Genomic DNA, 15,246 nt, shown 5'->3' with positions numbered 1-15,246 from the left:
ACAGATCTTGGGTTTGTAAGTGGTGGGAATTTTTAACAGGCCATTTCCAAACAAGCAATGGGAGATCACTACTCACGTAATCCTCTATAACCGGCTGGCTTTTAAGTGCTTAGGAAACACACTACGCAAGGGACAGGTAGGTGGGAAAAGCCACATGTCAGTCATCTGGTGTCAGAAGCTTGACAAGTGTGCTGTTGCACCCACCTGCCAGAGTTTCCTACCCCTGCTCTATATTAATGCATAAATTATGGCTAACCTGTTATGGTTTGATTGATCTGACTTCAATATCACTCAAAGCAAAAAACCTCAAAGCAATTTACAATAAGACAGCATTGTTTCATTACCATAATAGGTCTCTGCTGCTTTTATATGGAAACATAGTAAAGGTAAAGGGACCCCTGACCATTAGGTCCAGTCATGAATGACCCTGGGGTTGCGGCGCTCATCTTGCTTTATTGGCCAAGGGAGCCGGCGTACAGCTTCCAGGTCATGTGGCCAGCATGACTAAGCCACTTCTGGCGAACCAGAGCAGCCCACGGAAACGCCGTTTACCTTCCCGCTGGAGCGGTACCTATTTATCTACTTGCACTTTGACATGCTTTTGAACTGCTAGGTTGGCAGGAGACATAGTACATCTATATTAAACTGAACGCGTTTCAACATCTCTCCCCGTTTTCTGTTTTGTGTTCAGGGCACTGCGTGTTCGTAAGAAAATGTCAGGAGAGAGGATGCCTGTCAAAATGATTGGTGATATCCTGACAGCACAGCTTCCACACATGCAGCCTTACATTCGATTCTGTAGCTGCCAGCTGAACGGAGCAGCCCTCATCCAGCAGAAGACAGACGAAGTCCCCGAGTTCAAGGACTTCGTTAAAGTAAGAAAATATCCACATTGGTAATTTATTCAAAGAAACTCGTGCATCTACTTTCTGGGTTTAATTTATTTAAAAAGAGCCATATAGGAAATGTAACCAAAAGCAGCTTCACACATTTTAACTGATTTCTCTGCATTTGTCCTATACTAGTGACCAATTGACTGGAGATTAGATGAAAGTGGCAGTGGAGATAGTCACTACACTGCCACCTAGGGTTGCCAACCAGGATCCTGATTCCGTCATGTTCCTCTATAACTGGGTCATGGTTTAGAGATCTGTCAACAAGCCTTTTGACATCTTTTCAAACTGAAGTCCTCTGTACAGTGTGGCAGGTTGCTTTCGAAAATCAGCAGGGTTTCAAAAACAGTTTGTGATTCAGCATGGCAGACTGCATATATATATATATATATCCTCCTTGAGTGCACGAAAGAGGCATGAAGAGTTCTGCTTGCTCGGGACCCATCTGTTCCCAAAATCATGTTTCCAAAAGTGGTCAACCAAATCCAATAAAAAGCTGTTTGTATTGCCACGTTGTGGAAAAATTCTGTACTCTTGCTATGAATAGACAATAGAGGTTCATGGCAAGCAAGCGAAGAAAATATATCTATTATATAATAATATATGCTCCCCCAGGGCACAGTGCCTATGCGCTGAAGGACATAACAGAGCCTTGGTTCTTCCCCCACCCCAGTGTGGATCTTAGACTTTCAGAAGTAATGACAGAACTGTATGAGTCTCTCATATTCTGCCTAGCACTTCCCTCCTCGTGGTCACAGGATATTAGCTCTCTGTTCCCCCTAATGGCCTGATGCGATAGTTGTAGTGTGCCTATACACATGCACCAGGGTAGTATAGAGAACCCTTCTTCTTGTGGGTATTGTGCCCATTCAGGAAAGGATTGTACACAAGAATTGGAAATGGAAATTCTGTCTTTTTTACCCTTGCTTATGTTAATTGGTTATAAATGCTCTTTGGCTTTGTATCCCCTTCTTTCCATTCTGGGACAGGAGCATGGGGTGGGAGGGGGGTCTTCCCTTGCCCATTGTACTTGTGGAATGATGGCGTTATTTTGAGAGTTCTGTTTTTAAAACCTAGGTGGCTTTCCCCCTCCCCTCCTTCTCTTTTGGCCTTGCTGAAGCATGTGTGTTGACAGATACAGGAAGTTGTTAAATGCTGAATTTTCACTGCTCTACACAGTATATACAGTGTGATTCCTCCCAATACAACACATAACATAAATGGAATAACATGTGGTATATCAACACAGGCCTCAAAACACTTGAACAGTTGTTTCTTTGAGGCATACGCTTAACTGTTTTACAGAATCTTAGAATACAACAAACAACTAGTAATTGTGATCCAGGCCTCATTTTTAAACTATTCTGTCTCTGCCACCTAAGGGAAACAATGTTTGAGATCACATAATAAAAAGTCTACTTGGATTTAAAATGTTGACTTAAATGTGCCAATAAAAGAACCGCCTGCTTATTTCCAACCACAAAAGACCATTTATGGCCTCGAGAACAGACCTAGCCTTTGTCAACGTTTTGAAGGAAGAACCCTTCACACTGGTGAGGAACCACTGAAATTGCTTCCTGGCATGTCCTCACCACTCCTAGGAAGCCACATTTGTAGAGAATAAACGGAGACCACAGTGTGCTTTGGGCATTTTTAAAAATACTTGTGTCTGACCTTCATAATCTAGCTGCCAACATTTCTTGCTCTCAATATTTCAGAGGTTAGCTATGGAGCCTCGCTGTAAAGGAATGCCGTTGTCAAGTTTTCTGCTAAAGCCTATGCAACGAGTAACGCGATATCCTCTGATAATTAAAAATGTAAGTCCTTTTGCGAACGTGTGGAAATATGTTGCCAAAACTGCTATAGTTAAGAAGCTAGAGTCAGAGTTTAAGTTTTTCTTGCATGGGATCCGTATTTCTATAGTCTATTAAGTCATGAGGATGTGTAGTATGTCTGAATTCAAACCAAAGATGCAAAGGAACAATAGGGAGCACATTAAAAGTTAGTATTCTTTCAACTGGGTGCCCTGCACTACTTCTGGTGTCTTCTATAGGACAACAGAAAAAGAGAGCAAAATGCTGAATTTTTGATGCAAAGGAAGATCCAGATTCTTCTTCTTCTTCTTCTTCTTCTTCTTCTTCTTCTTCTTCTTCTTCTTCTTCTTCTTCTTCTTCTGTCATGGCTTGAACTTTTCCATACATGAAATTGGGCTCAAGACATGGTGTGGTCTGCCCAGAATGGCCCAGCAGGCCAACTGTTTGCTGGGCCTACTGACTGTGAGTCAGTAGATTAAGAATGACTCCCCTGAAGACCTCAGTGATTCAACAGGGATATAACCAATTAGGTGGCCCTTGGGGTATCTTGAATCCAAGTTGTTAAAGGCCTTATAAATTAATACAGGTACCTTGAACCTGGCCCTGTAATGTCTAGGCAGCTGGTGCAAGCTTTTGAGCATGGGAGTTATTTGCTGGCAATAGTCTTTTCCCATCAACAGTCTAGCTGCAACGTTTTGCACCACTTGGTGCAAAAGAGAAATCCTCCCCCTTCTTAGTGCAAGTTGCTTTCTTTAGTTATGTGAATTGTTTACAGCCTGGGGTAAGAGGACTGTTCTCTTCCTCATCTTTCTTCACTTCCAGCATGCAGTTTAATCAGAAGGATAGACCCTGACCTACAGGGCAAAAAGTCCAGTGGGGACTGATCAGGCCCATTTTTCTTTAAATAAGTGATTGTGTAAGAGAATGAAATGTTCCATTTTTATTAGATTAACACAGGGAAGATAAAAAAGGGATTGATTTGAAGAGAAGTAATCTTTATAGCATTTTGGCAATCAAGAGGCAGTGATGTTTTTCTTTCCATTGATTTAGGGCAGGATTTATTTAATAACATTTACTTTGGGTGCTTAATGTTCTTTATATCTCTAAAGATATATTTAATTTTTCAGGTGCTTAAGAAGGAATAGATATGCAGTTTTATAAGAACCTGATCCAGTTTATTTGCCTGCAGATATTAGAAAATACTCCTGAAAATCACCCTGATCACAGCCACTTGAAACAGGCTTTGGAGAAAGCGGAAGAACTTTGTTCACAGGTTAACGAAGGGGTGCGTGAGAAGGAGAACTCAGACAGGCTTGAATGGATCCAGGCTCACGTTCAGTGTGAAGGACTATCAGAGGTAAAGCTGAAATACGTAGAATCAGACTGTAGTTACTAATCTTCCAGAAAAGATGGCTTAGGAAACAATGCTGATAAACTTCTCTAGCTAAAAAGATGCTGGTAAGTCTTCACAAATTCATCCTGCTCTTCATTTGGCATTTTTTCCTGCCAATTTTCTCTTTCCACTTATCTCTTGAACCCGTTACATCAGCCATCTGTCACTTAACGTTTCTGCAATGAAATGAGGACCACAGGTTTTATTCAGTTCATAATTTCCCTCTCCTCCCCCCAATAAAGTATGTTGCAAAATCTAGCTTTGATTCAGAAAAGTTCAGCAAGTTCTGTTTATGAAGGATGCAAAGTGGAATTGTTAGCTATATCACTCTAGGGCAATTGAGAAATTTCTGGAATGTATAAAGTAGGCATTCCAGACAAATAACCACTTGAAATTGTTGTGCATTTGTTTTTTACTTACTTACTAAGGCCTTGTGGTTTTAGCATTTTGTGGTATAAAAGCAAGACAACTCCCTGCCCCCAAAGAGTGTACAGATTACAATTCAGCACAGTGGAGGGAAATGGTCAGCTAAACTAGGTGAATTCATTTTAAATCTTTGACACCAATCTGTAATAACTCACCTACCATGTTTGCACATCAGGTTAAGGTACAGTGCACAAGCCGGAACGAGCTACTGCCATCTCATGTTCCCCCTTTTTCACTGCACATGTGTGTGGAATGGAGATGGGGAAAACATGAGCCCAGTGATCACGGCCTCTCATTCCTACTTGTGGACATCACACTAAACTATGGCTTAGTTTGAGCTGCTAATGCAGCCATTAATTAGGTCTACACATTCCTCCTACTTCCTATACGAATGTGTAGCACCAGTGAAGAAAATCAGGCATCAGTCAGAATCCTTCGCCTCTTATTGTAAGTAAACCCACCCTTATTGAAGGGTACAAGGGCAAAGGGATAATTCTAGGACTAACGGAAGTATCCCTGCCATTCCACCAAGTGCTGGCTCTTCACTGCTGAGAGTCAAGCACTAAGCCATCATTATGCCTGCAAACGAGCTGAAGCTGTTGTCAGATTTCTGCAGCTGTATCCAACGTTATCAGAACAAGTATATTTTTATTCATCTCACTTGTTGTGGTTTCCCCCCCTCCCCACCCTCCCTTTCTGTTCCCATCAGCAACTTGTTTTTAACTCTGTTACAAACTGCTTGGGGCCACGCAAATTTCTACACAGTGGGAAACTCTACAAGGCCAAGAGCAACAAGGAGCTGTATGGCTTTCTGTTCAACGACTTCCTCCTGCTGACACAGATAATAAAACCTCTCGGCTCGTCTGGCACAGATAAGGTCTTCAGCCCCAAGTCTAACCTGCAGTATAAAATGTACAAAACGGTAAGAATTTGTTTTAAATGGAAATTCAGAAATATTGATAACATCCAATTACTTTTTCACGTGAAAAAGGTGCTTAGGCAACACAAGAAATTTATTTGTTGTTGTTTAGTTGTGTCCGACTCTTCGTGATCCCATGGACCAGAGCACGCCAGGCACTCCTGTTTTCCACTGCCTCCCGCAGTTTGGTCAGGCTCATGTTTGTGGCTTCGAGAACACTGTCCAACCATCTCATCTTCTGTCGTCCCCTTCTCCTTGTGCCCTCAATCTTTCCCAACATCAGGGTCTTTTCCAGGGAGTCTTCTCTTCTCATGAGGTGGCCAAAGTATTGGAGCCTCAGCTTCAGGATCTGTCCTTCCAGTGAGCACTCAGGGCTGATTTCCTTCAGAATGGAGAGGTTTGATCTTCTTGCAGTCCATGGGACTCTCAAGAGTCTCCTCCAGCACCATAATTCAAAAGCATCAATTCTTCGGCAATCAGCCTTCTTTATGGTCCAGCTCTCACTTCCATACATCACTACTGGGAAAACCATAGCTTTAATTATACGGACATTTGTTGGCAAGGAAATTTCTTAATTGGATATATTTTCTGTATAGGAAAACCACATGGACACCACAAATGTGTTTTGCAATATGAGGTGAGATCTTTCCAGGCATATTTACCAGGTGCAGGGAACCTTTGGCCAGGAAGGGAGAATGGAATAATAGCTTCCTAGCTGACTGCAACATTGTACAGGAGCACTCCACTCAACTAGTTTTGATGCACCTCAAATATAGCCCTTTTTTTTAGGTGCACACATAAGTACACAATGATGGTGTAAAGATGTGAAGTGAGAATGCAACAAATCGGTTTCAGAAGACATGCCCACCATGTAATTGGCTGTGCGTAATAACCCTGGTTTAGTTACCATGTGTAATATGTGAGCTAGCCCGCTGTTTTGACCATGCAAGTGAATAAAGAAAAGCATAGGTTGCTACTTGCTATGAGTGGGAGTAAAGCTAACATTTAATGCATTATTGACACATTCCTTCAAGGAAAAACGTCACAACATTTCTAGCTGTAGAGTCCCCACCCTACTCTATCATCATTACGCTAAAGTGTTGTGTGGATATTGGCCCAGGCCAAAGCTTTATCTGGACTGAAGCCCAAGCTAGAAACTCTCAAATATTTTCATTTGTAACTAAGATTCAGGCAGATAACTTCAATGAGTATATGTATCTTAATCCAGAAGAAAAGCTATAGTGTGTTAAGGGTCCAGGTTTCTGCTAACTAGCCATAGATGGTTGAAAAACATTCTTTCTTGTTTACTTTTGTTGAGTTTTGGATTTGCTTTTGGGATTACCATTTCCCTGGTGCAGTCTGGTAATATGTTTACCCTCTTTCTTTATGGTAAAGTCTGTGAATGCTAAAAATCACGTAGAAATTGAACCATGCTAGTAGACAACAGTGGGATCTGCAACAAAATGTTGCACTGTAGAGTTTTTGTAATTGTTTTGTTTTCTCTATATATATATTTATTTCAGTATATTATTGCACTATGTGTTTTCAATAAGAAGATTTTTTTTAAAGTATCTTAACAATCGCAACAGCTAAAAAGCTTCGTACTCTCCCTTAAAAATTGGTTTCTGAAAAATGGTCCTGGATGGGATGGAGACCAGAAATGAATTTTTGTGTGAAAGGATGTGTGATCTTTCTTCTGGTACTGATCACAAATTCCTGGGCTGAGCATGTGCTCGGAGACACTCCTAGTTCTTAAGGGTATGTCTGCCCAGCTGTCCCAAGCACAGCATGCTAGTCATTTTTTTTGTTGAACTTGACTCCTGTTATAGAGCATTCATTCTGACTTGACCTAGCTTAACACTTAACTATTTTTTTTCTTGCAGCCCATATTTCTAAACGAGGTCTTGGTTAAACTGCCCACGGATCCTTCTGGCGACGAGCCCATCTTTCATATCTCTCACATTGATCGGGTCTACACACTCCGTGCAGAAAGCATAAATGAAAGGTAAAAAAAAATCTCTGTATTGGCACTGAACATAATGGGAATATGTAAAAGCTCTTTTACACACACACACACACACACACACACACACACACACACACACAGTTTCATAATGAGATTTCTCCCGTTTCTGATGTTGCCATCTTTTTTACTTGCACTTTCCTTGATTTGTTTATCCTCCCGTAGCAACTATGGGCTGCCTGCTTTGAGTCTTAGAGAAATTTTAACTGGGAAAACAGTGCAGGGAAAAAGGTTAAACCTCCTCTGTACCAGCACTACTATCCCAAACTGAATATTAACTTGAAAACATTCAACAATGGCAATGAAGGTCCTATTCCCAGATCTCTCACATCACATCCATATTTCTCCTGAGAACTAAACATGCAGTCGTACCTTGGTTTTCAAACAGCTTAGTTCTCAAATGTTTTGGTTCCTGAACACCGCAAACCCGGAAGTGACTGTTCTGGTTTGTGAACTATTTTTGGAATAGTCCAACGTGGGTTCCTCAACTTCTGATTGGCTGCAGGAGCTTCCTGCAGCCAATCAGAAGCTGCGCTTTGGTTTCCAAATGTTTTGGAAGTTGAACGGACTTCCGGAACGGATTCTGTTTGACTTCCAAGGTATGACTATAATGCAAAGACGTTAATGCCTTTATCTAGATCTTCTTCCTACCTGCATGCAGTCAGCTTTGCTCACTTGCATGTACTTCATAATGATACGTAATTTCCTTTTCACCTTCTCTTTCTCCCTCTCAAGGACGGCCTGGGTTCAGAAAATCAAAGCTGCTTCTGAACTTTACATAGAAACAGAGAAGAAGAAGAGGGAAAAGGCCTATTTAGGTACCGCAATGGGGGTACAGTATTTAGACGTTTTCCCCAAAATTTCAAGAGAGTATTTTAATGACTCTTGCCTGTTCTTGCCACAGTCCGATCCCAAAGGGCAACCGGTATTGGAAGGTTAATGGTGAACATTGTTGAAGGTATTGAACTGAAGCCCTGCAGATCCCACGGTAAGAACTTCATTTCTCTCTGTGTCTGTGTATATAAGAATGTGTGTTGTGTGTAAAATGTGACAAAAAGAAGGGAAACTTCTTGGGTGCTTTGATCATTTAATGTAAAACAGGTTGTCAGGGGGAAATGTTAAGTTCTGTAAAATGGTGTTTTGTTGCACTCTATATAGACTGATATAGCCAGCAAATTTTAAAATAGTGTTAGTGATTTTCACATGGTAAAAGCCTCCCATCTGCATTAGATTCCCCCTTTAGCCATGTTTTGTAGCTTGCCAGTCCCAGCTCTTTTTCCATTCTCTTTTTTTAATAAATATTTACAGGGGTGCCTCGCAAGACGAAATTAATTCGTTCCGCAAGTCTTTTCGTCTTGCGAGTTTTTCGTCTTGCGAAGCACGGTTTCCCATAGGAATGCATTGAAAATCAATCAATGCGTTCCTATGGAAACCGCCTTCAGACCAGGTTTGGGGACAGTCTGTCCCCCGACCTCTTCTGAAGGCCGACGGGGGGCGAAAGTCTTTGCTCCCCCCCCCTTCTCCGCTGTCCTGGGGCGATTTTAAAATGCTGGCGGGCGGCAGTGCTGCCGCCCACCAGCATTTTAAAATCCCCCGGGAAGGCAGGCAGGGGGGACAAAGACTTTTGCCCCCCCCCCCGCCTTCAGAAGAGGTCCAGAGGGCTCTCCAAGCTGCGGATAGCAGCCTGCTGCCCCGCGCGAGGGGCAGACATTCGCAGCTTGGGGGAGCCCTGCAAGACTTCCCCTGCAGGGCTCCCCCGCAGCCTAGGCGGGAACTCTTCTGAAGGCTGGGGGGAGAAGGGCTTTTCTTCCCACCGCCAGCCTTCAGAACAGCCTGCGCACCTTCCCCTCTGTTCCCGGACCTGTCCTGAAGGCTTGCGGTGGGAGGAGGGCTTTCCTCCCCACCGCCAACATTCAGAATGCTGTTCTGAATGTTGGCGGTGGGGAGGAAAAACCCTCCTCCCACCGCAAGCCCCGGGAACAGAGGAGAAGCCCTTCGCGCCTTGTCCTCTGTTCCCGGACCTCCCACCGCAAGCCTTAGGACAGGTCCAGGAACAGAGGAGAAGGCGCGCTGCGCTTCCCCGCTGTCCCCGGAGATTTCCCTATGGGCTTTCGTCTTGCGAAGCAAGCCCATAGGGAAATTCGTCTTGCGAAGCCGCTAAAAAATCGGAAAACCCTTTCGTCTTGCGGGTTTTTCGTTTAGCGAGGCATTCGTCTTGCGGGGCACCACTGTATTAAACTTTTTCAAAAGAAATACTTTAAAAACAAAAAGAAAAACAACAAAAATACAAAATACGCAAAAAATACAAAAACAGAAAAAATAAAGACACATAAAATTTCCATTTACTTATTTTCTTTTAACTTGTTTTCCAGACCTCATACCTCCCTTTCTTATATTCCAGTTCCAATTATTAACTCAGCAAATTATTGACAATTATTAACTGTGCATTCTCAGGCACACAGTCAAACATAAGGATTACCGACCACTACACACCCCTCCGGAGAAATGTCCACCCAAATTTGCCACCCATGGTATTCATGGCCCTATTTATTGGCCAACACCATGAGGCAAGGTGAGCTGACCTCCTCAGGTGGCAGGATCCACAGGGGCAGATCTGGCACCCAATGAATGCATCATTTGCTGTTGCTGTTCTCCCTCCTTGTTTCCAGTATAGAACTTCACTCCCCCCTTGTTGCTGGTGTAGGTCCTCTGTCACCCCTTCTTCCTTGGCGAGCTGGTGGGGTGCCATTTTGTGGTTCCCTTCTGGTGCCAAAATGTCTTGGGCCAGCCCTGGCTGGGTCAGATTTGATGTAGAAAGCAGTCTTGTATACCTGATGCCAGATTCAGTTTTGGCGCACTCACCCACAGGTAGCACAGGCTGCCCGATGCATTCGATTGTTTTCTTCGCTAAATCAAATGGTGGAGGTACAAAAAGCCTTTTCCGATTCTCTCGTGTCAAAACCACAGAAGCAAGTTACCAAATTTGTGTGTGCAAATGTTTGATCACGGCTGTGCATCTACTTGCCTTCTGCTTTCAGGAAAGAGTAACCCGTATTGTGAAGTGACGATGGGCTCTCAGTGTCATATTACCAAGACTATACAGGACACACTGAACCCCAAGTGGAATTCTAACTGCCAGTTCTTTATCAAAGATTTGGAACAGGATGTGCTTTGCATAACAGTGTTTGAGAGGGATCAGTTCTCACCAGATGGTAAGTGACACTCTTGCTTCTGAGCTTGGTCTTTTGGTTATGTACACGTCTATGTGAGTGTACGACAACTTAGGGTAGCTCATTTTTGCTGTCCCTCTGCTGAGGTCCGTGTGTGTGGGCTCAGGCTCCACCTTGGTCTCTAGGCAGGAGTGAAAAAAACTCCTAGAGACAGTACATGATTGGGGACGCGGGTGGCACTGTGGGTTAAACCACAGAGCCTAGGACTTACCAATCAGAAGGTCGGCGGTTCGAATCCCCACGACGGGGTGAGCTCCTGTTGCTCGATCCCTGCTCCTGCCAACCTAGCAGTTCAAAAGCATGTCAAAGTGCAAGTGGATAAATAGGTACCACTCCGGCGGGAAGGTAAACGGCGTTTCCATGCACTGCTCTGGATCGCCAGAAGCGGCTTGGTCATGCTGGCCACTTGACCCGGAAGCTGTGCGCCGGCTCCCTCGGCCAATAAAGCAAGATGAGTGCCGCAACCCCAGAGTTGGTCATGACTGGACCTAATGGTCAGGGGGTCCGTTTACCTTTTTACAGTACAGTGGTACCTTGGGTTAAGTACTTAATTCGTTCCGGAGGTCCGTTCTTAACCTGAAACGGTTCTTAACCTGAAGCACCACTTTAGCTAATGGGGCCTCCTGCTGCTGCTGTGCCGCCAGAGCATGATTTCTGTTCTTATCCTGAAGCAAAGTTCTTAACCTGAAGCACTATTTCTGGGTTAGCGGAGCCTGTAACCTGAGGCGTATGTAACCTGAAGTGTATGTACCCCGGGGTACCACTGTACATGATTGTTTCCTGCTCAATTTTTTGCTCTGGCCTGCACGTAGCAGAGGAACTCCCCATCTCCTGTTTCCATCCCTTTTTCTGTCAATATTCATTTTCCTGTTCCTATTACCTCTATCCTGACTGCTTCCATTGTTTAATTTGAAGGTTTTGCTGCAGGTTTATGTCCCTGCCCCTTCTTCTCTAGCACTAGAACACCAGTGAAATGAAACTGAAAATCTCCATTGACAGATTATAAAACTGCTGCATGCGTAGCAAGATTTTCTGCTTCTGTTTTTGGTTTGCTCATGCTGTTTCTGAATTAACATCTTGCCAGAGGTGGTTCTTCATGGGAGCAGGGAATATGTAATTTCTAACCATTATGTATGTTTTCTGTTTCAGACTTTTTAGGCCGAACAGAAATCCGAGTAGCAGACATTAAGAAGGACCAGGGCTCAAAGGGTCCAGTGACAAAGTGTCTTCTCTTGCATGAAGTTCCAACAGGAGAGATAGTTGTCCGACTGGATCTGCAGCTGTTCGATGAACCTTAAAAAAGGAAGACGTTTCTTCTAACCTGAAAACACTGCAATAGGCGCCTATAAAATCTGTCTAGGAATCCTCAGACCTTTTATATGAAACAAAATACTTATCAATGCCACACAACTCTTTGTAGCTGGATAATCCTTGCAGAAAATTGAATTCCAAGTTTGTGAGGAAAATGTAACTTTTTTGGAGGGGGGGTTGATTTGTTTTTTGTTTGTTTTATTTTCTGTGGAACCTCTGCTGTAGCTTTCAGGATTTCTAGAAAAACAGAGCTGTAGCCCGTGCTAAAACACTGCACATTTTTCTGGGTACTGCAGCATGTGGTGCCAAGAAGAGAGGGTGGCACTGACATGTCTTTGCAGACTTCTGTAAATTACCCCTAGAAATGTTGTGCCTATTGCCCCACAGAGTGGTGTATAAACATAATGTGAATATATTTATATAGAAAATACCTATGACATGAATGAATTCTTGCCATGTAAGATATTTGGGTTTCTTTTAAGAAATTTATGGTGATCTTTGAATCAGTTTTTGAAAAATAAAAGGGGTGGGGGTGGGGGAGAAGAAGAAAAGACTATTCCAAGTTGAAATTTAAATGGCAGTTGCCCATAATCTGGAAGGCTCTCAATGAGTAGATGGTTGGTTTTTCCAAGTATTTATTAGGAAGCAGCAAACATTAGGTGGATTCCCGGTCTAGGGACCAGGAATTCAAAGCGTATCCCCTGTTTAGAAAGAATATAAATGGGACCTGATCCCTGCTGCTTCCCATTGGGGTGTCTTGCACCCAAATGGAGTACTGTGTATCCACACATCAATGCTTTTTGTGGTTACATTTCAATGGGGTTGTAAATAATTGTAGACCAAGGTTTGGCGGAGTCGTTCTGTGTGTTCTACTGTACCATTTAAACATGATTAAACTGCTGCTCAATTGCGCAAAGGCAGTGACAAGAAAACAGCTGCTCTAGCTCAGGAAAGCTGAGGCTAGCAGCAGTCAGAAGGGACTTAATTTATTGAAAATAGTACTGTGCCTAAATAAATTTGACACCATGGTTTTGAAATCAGGGTGGTAGCATACTGTAGCTCAACAAAGTGTTAACTGCAAAAGTGGTTCACTAAAAAAAATTTCAGTTTCAACATTGGGTGTCACAAGTTTTTGCAAAGGAATTTATTGCTATGTTGCAGATGTAAGGATTCACTCTCACAGTGACCCACATAGGACAACCTTGATTCAGCAAAGCACTTCGAAGTCATTCGAACAAGAGAAGGATGTTCTTGAGAACTTTGTTGAACTAGGGACAATGTTAGTGGTGGAATTTTGCGAGTGAGTTCATTTCAGCACCAGGCACATTCATTCTTTGTGTTTCCAGTTCTTCAGTTTGTTACCCAAGGATCATGCAAAAATGGGTATTTTTGTAAGGACTTTAAGAATGGGAGGTGTTGACTGTTCTGTTAGCATGTCAATGTTCTTGTGAAACGTGTTGGCTTTACTGTTCTTTGCATGTTGTTTTTGGTATCAGTTTCCATGTTTCCTGTGGAGATGGTGTTCTCTAGCACAGCAAAATTTTATGATTTCCATTAGGAAATTAGGATAGCTTTATACTTGATAGGTAGCTAAGGTCTGGTGATAAGTGTAAACTGTGCTTGAAAGTGTCTGTGTACTATTATTTCCAAGGAGACCACTGTATTATTTTCAGCAATTATTTTAAAAAAAATCCTGTATGTTGGAGGGACGAAAAAGTTTACATTTCATACTTTTAAGAATCGCTTTATTATTTATTTATTGAAGATAGTGTAGAATTTTGTATCAGAAATGACATACTTATGTATTTTTTGGAACAGAGAAACACACTTTAGTTAGAAACTTTCAAATGACCAAGTTTTAGAGGAAGTTTAACTTAACAGGCATGCAATTGTTTACCACTGACTGGTTGAAAACACAATTTAAAAAAAAACTTTTAAGTTTCTATTTTTCAATGTTGGTACAAAAATGTTTAAATTAAAAGTATGTAAATAGAACTAAACCCATGATTTCCTTTTTCCATATCAAAACATTTTATGAAATATAATGTATATGAAAATAACACATTGTTGTGGTAGAGGAAAAAAGGTACAAATCCTTTAGTGGCAGAAAAATATTAAATGTCATCGTTCTAACCTTCTTTGGCTGGGCTAATTTTACTCAGAGTTGTAATAAAGATGAGTGTTACTGTATTTTTATAGATACAAAAATAATCATAATGTGGGAAGAATCCTATCATTAAGACTGTGAAAAAATGTGGGACAATACTCCCTGAGGTGAACATGAATTACACTGGGCAACAATTTTTTTACTTTTTGAATGTTGTCTAGATTTCTACAACTGATTTAGGGTATTTTTGCACTGCTGAATCAGGAAATGGCATCCGCTTCTCTCCATCAGGTCAGGTTTACTGTAAACTGAATGGTGGGCATTGATAAAGATAAGTACACATCAATTGCATGTTGCGTCACCATTTTTCAAACTTCAGGGCTTGAACTTCTGTTTCTTGGAACTCCTGGAATGCTCAGCGGCAGGGAGGTCTCTCTTCAGAGTCCAACAGTAGTCAGCCATCATGACTGCGTCCCAGCGACCCTGATACCTGGTCTCCATCTCTTTCATGTCCTGATGGAATCTCTCCACCTGCTCATCACCCATTGAACCTAGGTTCTCAGGAAACCGGTCCATATGTGAAAATAGGTAGTGCATCTTGACGCTCATGTTGCAGCCCAGGTTTCTGAAAGCAGTCAGCATGTTGTTGACAAGTTCTGCGTAGTTTCTGGCCTTATTGTTGCCAAGAAAGTTCTTCACTACCAGAACAAATGCCTTCCACGCTTCCAGTTCCACTTCGTTCATTGACTTTCCGAGCTCTGGATCTCTGATGAGCTGACGGATCCGAGGACCGTCAAAGATGCCAGCTTTCAACTTCTCCATGGTCAATCCTGGAAAAGCCTGGCACAAGTAAGTAAAGCAGTCACCATCCTTGTCCAGAGTTTTGGTGAACTGCTTGATTAGGCCGAGCTTGATGTGCAGCGGTGGGAAGAGTATTCTGTCTCTGTCCACCAGAGGGTCGTTGATGACGTTGCTTTCTTTGCAAGGCATCAATTCCTCCCGCACAGGCCAGTCCTTCTTCGTGTAATGCTGAGCATGGTCCCTACTATCCCAAATGCACAGAAAACATGGGTACTTGGTGAAGCCAGACTGTTGTCCCAACAAAAAGTTCACCATCTTCAGGTAAACAC

The 15,246-nt window shown here is 42.6% G+C and overlaps 1 protein-coding gene across 4 annotated transcripts in view; it reads left to right on the top strand.

Annotated features, from left to right (window-relative positions):
- ITSN1 (intersectin 1) overlaps window positions 1-14,142 on the top strand; it is an 87,566-nt gene extending 73,424 nt beyond the window's left edge. For all 4 annotated transcript variants that reach the window (XM_083735077.1, XM_083735079.1, XM_083735078.1 and 1 more), the window contains 9 exons: window positions 692-875; window positions 2,612-2,710; window positions 3,897-4,064; window positions 5,236-5,448; window positions 7,329-7,450; window positions 8,204-8,286; window positions 8,373-8,456; window positions 10,507-10,680; window positions 11,848-14,142. In XM_083735077.1, the coding sequence (XP_083591203.1) occupies window positions 692-875; window positions 2,612-2,710; window positions 3,897-4,064; window positions 5,236-5,448; window positions 7,329-7,450; window positions 8,204-8,286; window positions 8,373-8,456; window positions 10,507-10,680; window positions 11,848-11,996 (1,276 nt within the window). In that variant the 3' untranslated portion in view covers window positions 11,997-14,142. The remainder of the gene's footprint in view (window positions 1-691; window positions 876-2,611; window positions 2,711-3,896; window positions 4,065-5,235; window positions 5,449-7,328; window positions 7,451-8,203; window positions 8,287-8,372; window positions 8,457-10,506; window positions 10,681-11,847) is intronic.
- Window positions 14,143-15,246: the final 1,104 nt, after the last annotated feature.

This window comes from Podarcis gaigeae (genome assembly GCF_964106915.1).
Source record: "Podarcis gaigeae genome assembly, chromosome: 4".
NCBI lineage: Eukaryota > Metazoa > Chordata > Lepidosauria > Squamata > Lacertidae > Podarcis > Podarcis gaigeae.
This window is presented reverse-complemented; position numbering and strand designations above follow the sequence as displayed.